This window comes from Branchiostoma belcheri, unplaced genomic scaffold, assembly GCF_001625305.1.
Source record: "Branchiostoma belcheri isolate BF01 breed outbred unplaced genomic scaffold, Haploidv18h27 scaffold254, whole genome shotgun sequence".
NCBI lineage: Eukaryota > Metazoa > Chordata > Leptocardii > Amphioxiformes > Branchiostomatidae > Branchiostoma > Branchiostoma belcheri.
Window position 1 is genome coordinate 134,178 of NW_017803859.1, and position 12,121 is coordinate 146,298.

General features: G+C 41.3%; 2 protein-coding genes across 4 annotated transcripts in view; both read right to left on the reverse strand.

The window, feature by feature from the left end:
* On the reverse strand, nucleotides 1-2,702 carry LOC109471686 (the record flags this gene model as incomplete). Its single annotated transcript, XM_019771025.1, has 4 exons — nucleotides 2,466-2,702; nucleotides 1,628-1,775; nucleotides 711-954; nucleotides 1-237 (listed from the first exon to the last, which is right to left on the reverse strand). Coding segments are annotated over exons 1-4 (699 nt in total), but the record flags the coding sequence as incomplete, so codon positions are not given.
* A 4,119-nt stretch (nucleotides 2,703-6,821) lies between these two features.
* The window catches only part of LOC109471701, a 9,372-nt gene continuing 4,072 nt past the window's right edge, over nucleotides 6,822-12,121 (reverse strand). For all 3 annotated transcript variants that reach the window (XM_019771038.1, XM_019771039.1, XM_019771040.1), the window contains 5 exons: nucleotides 11,573-11,720; nucleotides 9,637-9,880; nucleotides 8,415-9,153; nucleotides 7,775-7,924; nucleotides 6,822-7,226 (listed from right to left, as the gene is read on the reverse strand). In XM_019771038.1, coding sequence (XP_019626597.1) covers nucleotides 7,030-7,226; nucleotides 7,775-7,924; nucleotides 8,415-9,153; nucleotides 9,637-9,880; nucleotides 11,573-11,720 — 1,478 coding nt within the window. In that variant the 3' untranslated portion in view covers nucleotides 6,822-7,029. The remainder of the gene's footprint in view (nucleotides 7,227-7,774; nucleotides 7,925-8,414; nucleotides 9,154-9,636; nucleotides 9,881-11,572; nucleotides 11,721-12,121) is intronic.

A 12,121-nucleotide genomic window follows, 5' to 3' on the forward strand; every position in this document is an offset into this window, starting at 1 on the left:
CATGAAGGTCAAGAACATATAGAAGGCTACAGAATAATCAGTCTTAGTCTTGTTCCCAGTGGTTTCTACACTCGTCCTCTTCCCTTGGTTTTCTGCTTTCGTCCAATCGGTGAACGTGTCCATAGCAAAGCCCGACACGAAAGCAAAAATGGAGAATCCCACAGACCCAAAAAGACGCTGTCGTCCGAACTGTCCTCTTCCTTTTCTCTTGATTGTTTGATACGAGGCTGCCTCCACCTGAAAAGAGACGTAGGTATCATTAGTGTCAGTATTTCAATACATTGTTCTACCTATTTTCGATTTCTTTTGCCAGCTGGTAAAGCCCCTGTCACACATTCACGACTTTCCCCCGAATATGTTCCCGAACACCAGGCGACAATGTTCGGTTGACGTTCGGGAGCACTTTGGTTCGGTTGACGTCCGGGAGGTCTTTACGAATCGAATCGAATTGAAGTTAAATTTGCTCGCTGGACACGCCCCGTAGACTGCTGACGCACACCCAAATTGTTACCAGGTGTGTAATTCTGAGTTTCGATCGAAGACCAACCACGAATGTCTAAAGCTGGAGAGGGCTGTCATGAGTTTCATAACTTTTTGGCGAATCCTTGAAAAATAAATGTGAATAAAATAAAATAAATATCTTAAGCATTTGGATGGAGCACCCCCCGAACTGTACTTAAATAGATTAGTGCCAGTTGAAGACAGTTTACCTGAGAAACTGAGCTCCAATATACACCGTGGGAGAGGAAGAAAATCCAGAAGAATAGCCAGAAGGTCAGGGAGAACCAGGACTGTGTGTCCTTCGTGTTTCCGTCACTTTTGTCCTGATCCGCTAGATGGCTCTGCTCTCGGGTCGCACGTGACGTTGTCGTCGATGGTACCGGGGGGATGAACAGCATCGAGAAGAGCAGGGCGGAAGCAGTCATCACGGTCAAGACAGCCACCAGTTTTGATCTATATAGGCACAGAGGTCATGATAACATACATGTATACAGTATGGTGAACTGTGTTAACAGCATACTAGCGTCAGGAAGAAAGGGCTGATGTTGTATGCGGCGGATGGATCCCTACTGATGGGCTGTGAACACTTACCCTTTTAACAGTTCAACAGACCAGCAAGAAAAAGACTGTAAAATGCTAGACTGAATAAGATAAAGTTATTTTATTCCTTGTAGGTCTATCAAGGTCTGTTTTTCTAATTCTAAGGAAATGTCTTATAGATTTACAAACTCCAACCTCGGTCTATGTCGGTAGAATCCTTTAGTCTTTCTGAGACCCAGATTAAAGATTCTGTCGACAGAGACTCCGATCTGCATATCTACCGGTAGAATCACCATTGGTGGGGTAGTGTGGCGTAGCGGCAGAGTGCGCGACTCGGAACCTAGAGGTCCCGGGTTCGAGTCCTGACATGCCACCGATCTTGTGCCCTTAGGAAAGGCTTTTTACACGACTTTCCTCACTTCGCTCAGGTGAAAATGAGTATTGTCCTGTCATGCATTTGCCCCCTGTGTGCGCGAAGTTGAACAAAAACTTGAGTGTGCCATCACTACGTATAGTGATGACATGGTCGAATAAAAAAAATCACCATTTTTACTGGATTGGAGTCTTTACCCCGACATAAACATACCTTCCAGTCTTGTCTGCAATGCTGCCGAGGACCGGCTTGATGATAATGGACATGAAGTTTCCGGCAGACTTGATGAGGCCAATCTGTGATGGCAGCAGCCCGACCTGCTTCATGTAGACAGACACGTACGGGTAGATGCACGCCGCTCCTGCCGGAAGCAAAAGTAACAAGTTTCCGTAATTAGAGGCAATCAGAGATGACAGGCTTACCCCCTCATAACGTGAAAATCCTCGAGCATAACAGACTGCAGTGCAGACAACAGACATACAGATAGGCAGAGGAAGAGAACAAAAAAGAAAAAAAGAAAGACGGAAAAAGAAAGAAAGAAAGAAAGAAAGAAAGAAAGAAAGAAAGAAAGAAAGAAAGAAAGAAAGAAAGAAAAGGAGTAGAGACTAGAAGTCGAAAACCGAGAAGGTAAAGCCAAAAGCAAGACCCCCAAATAAAACACTGATTAAATATTTTAAAATGGATCTATTTGAATTGGACATTACGTGATATGTTACAATTTTCGGCGTCCCTGGTGTCGCCACGTGTGGAATTTCTCTTTAGGAAAAAAAAAGAATAATCAAAAGCAACATTTGATTCATAGTACATGTATTTGCTACTCACCTTTGATAACATAAATTCGTGTCAGAAGAATTGAATTCATGAATTGTTTTTTTTTCATTATCAACTATCCATTGTTTTTTTCCATTTGCAGAGAATTTAGAAAAAGACTAGTACTTTCTTCGTAACTATAAAAACATGATCTTCTTAAATGCGAATATTTTAAATGTATTCCGTTAGAGAATCTCTCAAAGATAATCAAAATAAACGAATCGTGCAAATCAAGACGTACCGGAGAAAAAGAAGAAGAAAATCGCCTTGACGACCAGAAGGTCTCCATCCACAAAGTCGCAGAAAGGCATTATGGGTAACCTGGTCACAACTGGAAACCTGGTGTTAACAACCTATCAACAAAGATATACTTGTTTTATTAGACATGATTTCCATTATATAAATCAAATCACACAATTTGATTAGGCCTCTGTGTCATGCATTGCAGACCATTTTAAAATGTATTTTATTCGTTAATGTGAATGAGTTATCATTTCTGTTAAGTTTAGTTGTATACATTTCAGTTTTACTAAAATGCACAATTCAGACGGATCCAGACGATAAAACGACACAAATGACGTGATAAAAATGACATATTACAGTCTGGAACCAACGTTTTCATTGTATGCCACGCGGCAAAATGCATACTTTGTACACCTAATAATTTTTGAAATGATTTTTAAATAATGTCTTTCTTTGCTAAGTTTGCTCAGAAAGGTCCAATTTTCTGATTGAAGGACAGAAGAATGATTTTTTTAACTGCTGAAAAATATTTGTCATCGGTTACCCTATTAATGTCCACCAAATGTTATCTTTCTGACTGGACTGACACACTATGACAAGGGGTTGGATCCTGGTGTCATTTCAATATTTTGGCTGATTAGCTCTTTGAAACGTTGGAGTTGACCGTCTACTTCTTGTTTTCGAAGAAACCCGACAAATCTAGCTTCGTACATGGTGTAAAAATTTGAGGTTTAAAATAAGGCAAGATGTTCCTGTTTTACACGGCACTCCCGTAAGTTCCATCGGAAGGTTCATTCCCTCCCCCCCCCAGGTTTGTCACAGACGTTTATTATTGCCCTACCTTATAGTATTTATATTCCTAATAGACCAACTTACTAGTATACAGAAATCCGAAATCCGAACACCATGTATAATGTGTGATTTACAGAAAAGCTCACTTGCTTCTCAAATGAAGACTACGCGGTAAAACAAAAAACTGTAAACCACACCAAATAGTGTGAATATTCCCTGGGAACAACTAATCGTAGTTTTTGTACAATTATTACTAATCATCACGGTTCGATTATGTCCGTCTTTACGTATTTATACGAGAACATCCACAGTAAATATTTGGATCCAAATCCGTATCAAGAATTTGAGTCGTTCCCCTGGGTATCAAAAAAGTATAATAAAAGTTTAAGCTCACCTCAGGTGTACGATTTCCTTACCAACAAACGTCTTGTCAGTTCTTATATAAAGATGTCCGAAAATTTAAAGATCCATCGACGAAATCAGTCTTTGTGTAGATATAAATGACAACGCGTACGAACGTATAACATACTGCGTATACTTCGACAAGTCTGTCCTTTGCAAACTTGTCCACCGTCAATATGCAGATTCTGATTCAGTCTGGAGGAAGTCTAACTGGTCCATCAAGTCTAACTGGTCTATCAATGTTTTTAAAATGTACTTTATACTGTGAATTTTAGTATTTGGTCTTAAAATGTTGTAAGTAGTTTCAATTTAACGTATTTTTCGAAATGTAATAAGATACTAGCAATTGTAACGTGCGTGCAACTTGTGTACAAACCTCACAATTCACCCGTGAGGCTGCGATGGGTTTTGGTTTTCAACAATAAACAATAATAAACTTGTGTCTGTGCAATTATTTCCTGTACGAAACATATGCAGACAACTTGATGGACCAGTTAGACTTCCTCCAGACTGAACCAGAATCTGCATATTGACCGTGGACAAGTCGGTCCATTTTAGCCTGGGAACCAGCTGCCAGGCCTGTTGCATTCTAAAAACGAAGTGGAATACATCTGTATTTCCAAAACGTGGTACATTAAAATATTGCAAAACATGATTTGGAATAACACGCCTGTCGCGTTCCAAGACGTGATTTATTTAAAAACTTATTTTTTGGAATCACATGTCTGGGGGGCAAAGCCTCCTACTTTTGAGGGCGTGGCTAAATTAACTGGATATGTTTCGTAACGCTTAATGTTCCATTATGGCTACAGTCCAAAACTTTTATGTTTAATTATGAAAAGGGAGTGTCAAAATGACCCATGAGTGTTTTAGATTACCTGTGTCACGTATTGAAATATTAACAAATATTTCCCTAAGTACCTTAAATTGGTAGCTTTTGGATATAATTATTACCCATGTTGTCTGCTTCGATTAGTGTATTTTGAAGTCCAAAACCCCGTCAGTGTTAGTCACGGCACGCCCGTCAATTAAAGCTGGACATCCTCGCACGGGACCACCATTGCCCGGCCGAAGCATGGTAAAGCACACATGCAACTATGCCGACACGATCTCAAAGTTCGTCATGTTTAAACAACATTTTGCATGCATATGGGAGACGTATCAAAAGAGCCAAGTTTTGCGTTGCGGTCTTAAATGTCGATAATTGTGGAGAGATGTTGCGCTATATCTTGTACTTACAAGGCAGCTTACAAGCTACAAAGGTTTCTAATTTTATATGATTATATATACATTGTATATATATACATTTTTTTTCTGTAGGAGACTGCTGGGGCATGTGAAATTAAAGCTTTGCCAACAGTTCCCTTTTACAAGAATGGCGAAAAGGTAAGCTGTTAGTTTAGTTATGTTTAGGGCTTATATATCGACTTTCACAAGATATGATTCACCCAAGCACCAGAGGAAATAGTATAGGTTGAAGTGAAACGCTTCCCCAGGCCTGGTGGTCATTAGGGTTAGTGGATCTAGTTGATTGATGACATCTAATCGTTAGCTATTAGAAAACAATGTGTGGTTGCCTGCATCAGAATAATCCGAATAACACAGCGTTACAATAGTTCAGAGAACAGGAGACAGGTATTCCTTTTTACACAGCCGGTATATCTCACCTTGCTGACGTTTCGGTGTCTGTCAGACACCTTCTTCAGTTCAGAGCTTCTGACTGGAGTACTGCATCTCGCCGCTATATGTAGCCGATGTAGGTGGCGCTTTTGCGACGAGAACACTGAAGAAAAACTACAGGACACGGCTAAAACGGACTGCATATACAAGATCCCGTGCAACAGCTGCAGTGAAGTATAAATAGGGGAAAGGGACGCACCTTTGGGACTAGATTGGAAGAACACAGGAAGCAAGCTGACAACATGGACACTGTAAAGTACACAAGATCCCAAAAAAGACATGCACAAAAAGAAGAAAAGAAATCAGCAGTGACAGATCACATTGCTGGAAACAACTGCATAATTGGCTGGGAGGGGGCAAAAGTTATAGACAGAGAAGACAATAGAAGAACCCGCTGGATCAAGGAGGCAGTATAGATCAGAAAGTCAGCCCTTGTGATGAACTAGGGCAGGGGGGGGGGGGGTACAAACTAAGCCACGTTTGGGAGTGTTCTCGCCGCAAAAGCGCCACCTACATCAGCTACATAAAGCGGCGAGATGCAGTACTCCAATCAGAAGCTCTGAAGAAGGTGTCTGACAGACATCGAAACGTCGGCAAGGTGAGAATTTACCGGTTGTGTAAAAAGAAATACCTGTCTCCTAAGTTCTACCAACCTGATGAAATTATTTTTGGGAGTTCAGAGTGCATTTTAAGGGGTATAGTTCTAGGGATATATTGGGAATATATGGACCTTTTTTATGTGTTTTCTTACAGATTGACTCACAGGAAAGCTTAAATGGAGGAGAGTTGAAGACACTTGTGGCCAAGAATAAGTAATGGCCAAGATCGTACCAAGAAAACATAAAACATTTTTTGACGGTTCAATTGTTTAATAATGGATTAGTTACAAAAGAATAACGTTTGATCTGTACCTACAAATGAATTTAATAAGCACAAAAATAGAAAAAAAATGCACTACATTGTTAGAGTTATAGTTGAAAGGTTTTATGGATAAAATTTGACTGCCGTTTAGGTTTTAAATGTTAAAACAGTGAGTTAGAAAGTGCTAAAGAGAAAACACTGATTACGTAACATCATATTAAATACCCTCTAGGCACAGGTTAAACATTTTCTACGTTCTTTAACAAAAAAGGCAAGATAAAAGAAACAGCTTGACAGCAATGGGACCTTCGATCCAGACAAAATGATTATATTGTTTTTTATATTATCAAATTATGTACTAGTGTTGTATATCCGAAAAGTAAGTAAACAAATCGATATGACCCTGTAAACTAACAGTTTAGCAGGTTAAAATGCATTAATTTTACTTGCTAACATGAGATTGTTTTAATTTTTTTTAAATGTTTTTTGTTGTTTCAAAGAATGGACCAGCATAATACTAAGGGAAACGTTAAGAGTAGCGGAAAACCAAAAGTGACTCTGTAGTACTTAATTGTGTCAATGCAGTATATTCACAAATTGATATCACTCATTTAGACCGATTCAAGGTGTTTCGGTCCTGTAACTTTATAAATGTCTTGGTGCTGTGGCTTCACGAGACGGAGGAGACCGATGTGTTCATTGCTTCAGACCAGAAATGTCTCGGTCCTGTGGCTTCACGAGGCGGAGAAAACCGATGTGTTCATTGCTTCAGTCCAAAAATGTCTCGGACCTGTGGCTTCACGAGGCGGAGAAAACCGATGCGTTCATTACTTTAGACCGGAAATGTCTCGGTCCTGTGGCTTTACTAGGCGGAGGAAACCGATGTTTTCACCCGCTAAGCTGGTCACACTTCCACCGCGGAGAAACGTACCCTGTTTTAGAGCCTGTGACTCGGCCACGTCACCGTCAGTTGACATTAAGGAAGTTTGCGTTTCGTTTTCATCCTCGGTGTCTGATCTTCTTCCTATTGGAACGAAATGCATTCGTAGATTAGGAAATGTTGTCAAAATTACATCACTATCAATTTTAAGACTTACCATGCACATTCGAAATCACTGCATGAAATTTGATATTTAATTATACCTAAAAACATTGGGTAAAAAAAATTTCGTCCTTTTTTTGTGAACGTGAAAAACGAAACCTTTTTAATGCTTCAGGGTAAGCTTGATTATTAGATTTTTGGCAGTAAATCTAATATTTCATTTGTCACGTTAAAAACAACCAACGTACATAGCATTCAAAAAATATAGGCAACCATCCATTCATTCTTACGTTGTTCTTAACAGTCATTAGCCACGGTTACAAAACCACAAAACATTAAACGATCTTATGCTCTTCGTTTAAAATCTAAAAGACTGTTCCCTATCGGTGTGTGAGAAACACACACAATCATGTGAGATTTAACGTTATAATACACAATTACAACTGGATTCCAGACAGTGTTAATCTTACATCAACTTGCTAAATGATCAATAACAATAAGCCAGTAAAAAAAGTTTAAAATTTTCTCACCTGTGGGGTTCTTTTTTTTCCCAAAACACCTGTACAGCAGGTAAAACAGAAGGAATCCGATCAGGCAGGAAACACTGAAGGATCGGAAGAACGCCACGGCGCCGTACCGGTTATATACTACACCACCGACCAGGTTACCTAACGTGTGGCCTGTGGACAAATAAACAGTACATAGTTAAGAAATCTTTCTGTCACATCCTTACTTTCAGGAGTTAAGCTTTTAACATACAACAGCACAAACATTCATAGCCCGCTACTGTACCGTACGATCGCGACAGCATAAACCATATTAGAACTTGACTTACAGCTTCACATCCAGTACTTACCTACCCAATTCATTATTTAACTCAAGTGCATTTTGCCCATCTAGGGCGTGAATATGCAACAGAGTTCATTGTCGTTGTCATTATGATCTAAGATTAGAAGGTTCACGAGTTATGTTGTACACAAGAAGGAAAAACGATACATAAAAAGCCCGCAGCATTACCGTTAGGAAACGCCAGGTGAACCATTTTCACAACTGCTAACTACCTCCAGATCCATCCACAGCTTCTCGAGCCATGCTGCCGACATACACACAGACCCACACCAAAGCAAAACTGAAAACATAACCTTCATGTCGAAGGTAATAAAGACTCACCAAGTCCATAGAAGGTGGTGGCTACAATCCCTTGAGCGACCGTCTGTAGACCATCCTGTGCAGAGATGCTCACGTATGACGTCATTGCTGCCCACATGAGCGCATGGTATCCGTTGAGAGTATCTATGGCTACTGCCCACCACGGATTACTTATAAATGAGTACAGTAGGAACCTCAGACCTATAGCTGCGAAACCACATCCTAACACTGCTGTGTATCCTAGCTTCGTTATGATCCAAGTGGAGATGACATAAACAGGAATCTCTGCTGCAGTCCGTACGAACAGGAAAACACCAAGGACAGTCTGACTGGCACCCAGATCTTTCAAATGCAATAAAAGAAATGTTTCGCTAGCGGCATCCAATGCTCCCAACAGGAGAACAGCAATCAAGAATATAAGGAGATGCAGTTGCGAAAGCAGTTTGCCCACGTCTTTCAGGAACCCTGTTGACGGTTCTGCGCTCCAGTCTTTTAGCTTTAACAGGCAACACACGGTTAAAATCATGAAGGTCAAGAACATGTAGAAGGCTACAGAATAGTCAGTCTTAGTCTTGTTCCCAGCGGTTTCTACACTCGTCCTCTTCCCTTGGTTTTCTGCTTTAGTCCAATCGGTGAATGTGTCCATAGCAAAGCCCGACACGAAAGCAAAAATGGAGAATCCCACAGATCCAAAAAGACGCTGTCGTCCAAACTGTCCTCTTCCTTTTCTCTTGATGGTTTGATACGAGGCTGCCTCCACCTGAAAAGAGACGTAGGTATCATCAGTGTCAGTATTTTAAAACATTGTTCTACCTATTTTCGATTTCTTTTGCCAGCTGTCCCGCTCAGTAAAGCCACTGTCACACATTCACGACTTTCCCCCGAATATGTTCCCGAACACCAGGCGACAATGTTCGGTTGACGTTCGGGAGCACTTTAATTTGGTTGACGTCCGAGAGGTCTTTACGAATTGAAACAAATTAAAGTCAAATTTGCTCGCTGGACACGCCCCGTAGACTGCTGACGCACACTCAAATTGTTATCAGGTGTGTAATTCTGAGTTTCGATCGAAAACCAACCACAAATGTCTTAAGCTGGAGAGGGCTGTCATGAGTTTCATAACTTTTTGCCCAATCCTCGAAAAATAAATGTGAATAAAATAAATAAAATAAATGTCTTTAGCATTTGGCTGGAGCACCCGAATTGTAGTCGAATAGATTAGTGCCAGTTGAAGACAGTTTACCTGAGAAACTGAGCTCCAATATACACCGTGGGAGAGGAAGAAAATCCAGAAGAATAGCCAGAAGGTCAGGGAGAACCAGGACTGTGTGTCCTTCGTGTTTCTGTCACTTTTGTCCTGATCCGCTAGATGGCTCTGCTCTCGAGTCGCACGTGACGTTGTCTTCGATGGTACCGGGGGGATGAACAGCATCGAGAAGAGCAGGGCGGAAGCAGTCATCACAGTCAAGACAGCCACCAGTTTTGATCTATATAGGCACAGAGGTCATGATAACATACATGTATACAGTATGGTGAACAATGTAAACAGCATACTACCTACCTACCTACCTACCACTCCACCGCATATCAGCTACTGCTGAGACAGGCCATCATTGTTCTCCATCTGCCTCTATCTTGCGCGGCTCGTTGCACCCCCTCCCACTCGCAACCCATCACTGCAAGGTCTCTTTCCGATGTTTTTCTCCACGTCATAATTTGCCCGCCCCTCTTCCTTTTTCCTTGTGGGCACCACGTTAACACCACTTTTGGCAGTCTTTGTCTTGGCATTCTAGATATGCGACCTAGCCACCTCAGCCTTGCTCTTTGTACTAGCTTAGAGAGCTTTGGTTGTCGTGTCCGACGCCTGATCTCGTCATTGCTAGTGTGTTGTTGCCACCTGACTTTTTCAATACGGCCCGAAGCCATCTCTGATCCGCAACGTCCAACCGTTTTTCCTGGTTGGAGGTCATTTGCCAAGTTTCAGACCCGTACAGGACTGTAGACAGCACACATGCATTGTAGATCCGTATTTTCGTGCCAATATTTATATTATCAGCGCTATATTATACTAGCGCCAGGAAAAAAGGGCTGATGTTGAATGCGGCGAATGGATCCCTACTGATGGAAGGAAGGAAGGTCTCCCGTGCTCTTGCCCGAGCGTAGGGTGGTGCCCATCTCCATTTCGTAGCCCTTGGGCGACACACAATTGTGCAATGTACTACAGCAGGGGACTGGTAGTGCTCTGTGTTTGATCTTCCCACACTCTTTCCCATATGTGCTGAGTGCTAAGCAGAGAAAGAAGTGTGTCATTTTTGGTGTGACCCGGCCGGGGTTTGAACTCACGACCTCCCGGTTACAAAGCGAGCACTCTACCAATTGAGCTTTTGCGCCGGTTCGTGGGTGCAATTGACCTATTGCACCTACTGATGGGCTGTGAACCTTTTTAACAGTTCAACACTCCAGCAAAAAAATAGACTGTAAAATGCTAGACTGAAAAGGATGAAGTTATTTTATTCCTTGTAGGTCTGCTGATGCACACACATCATCCTCTGTGTTGGCGTAAAAATAAGTTGAAAAAACTTCCGTGTGCCGCCAATGTATTGTTTTAAATGTTGTAGCTAAAAAGAATCAGAGTTTTGGAATTGTCGACAGGAATCTCCAATCAAAATGCTGTAAATGCGTTTCTCATTTACAAATCCTAATTCAGAGTCAAGTCATTAAACTAAAGTTACCTGGGTCAAAGTTTTTCTATTTCTAAGGAAATATCTTATAGATTTACAAACCCCAACCTCGGTCTATGCCGGTAGAATCCTTAACTCTTTCGGAGACCCAGATTTTAAAGATTCTGTCGACAGAGACTCCGATCTGCATATCTACCGGTAGAATCACCATTGGTGGGATCGTGTGGCGTAGCGGCAGAGTGCGCGACTCAGAATCTAGAGGTCCCGGGTTCGAGTCCTTACATGCCACCGATCTTGTGCCCTTAGGGAAGACACGACTTTCCTCACTTCGCTCAGGTGAAAATGGGTATTGTCCTGTCATGTATTTGTCCCCTATGTTGGTAGCGGCATTAATATAAGTTGAAAAAACTTGAGTGTGCCATCACTACGTATGGTGATAACATGGTGGAATTAAAAAAATCACAATTTTACTGGAGTTTTGTCCCGACATAAACATACCTTCCAGTCTTGTCTGCAATGCTGCCGAGGACCGGCTTGATGATAATGGACATGAAGTTTCCGGCAGACTTGATGAGGCCAATCTGTGATGGCAGCAGCCCGACCTGTTGCATGTAGACAGACACGTACGGGTAGATGCACGCCGCTCCTGCAAGAAACAAAAGTAACAAGTTTCCGAAATTAAAAGCAATCCGGAATCGCAGACTTACCCCCTCATAACGTAAAGATCCTCGAGCATAACAGACTGCAGTGCGGAAAACAGGCATACAGGTAGGCAGACAGAAGAAGAGTACAGAAAGGGAAAGAAAGAAAGAGAGAGAGAAAGGAAGAAAGAAAGAAAGAAAGAAAGAAAGAAAGAAAGAAAGAAAGAAAGAAAGAAAGAAAGAAAGAAAGAAAGAAAGAGAAAGAAAGAAAGAAAGAAAAGGAGTAAAGACTCGGAGTCGAAGACCGAGAAGGCAAAAGCAAAATCAAGACCCAAATTAAGTAAACACTGATTAAATATTCTAAAATAGATCTACTTGAATTGGACATTACGTAATATTCTACATT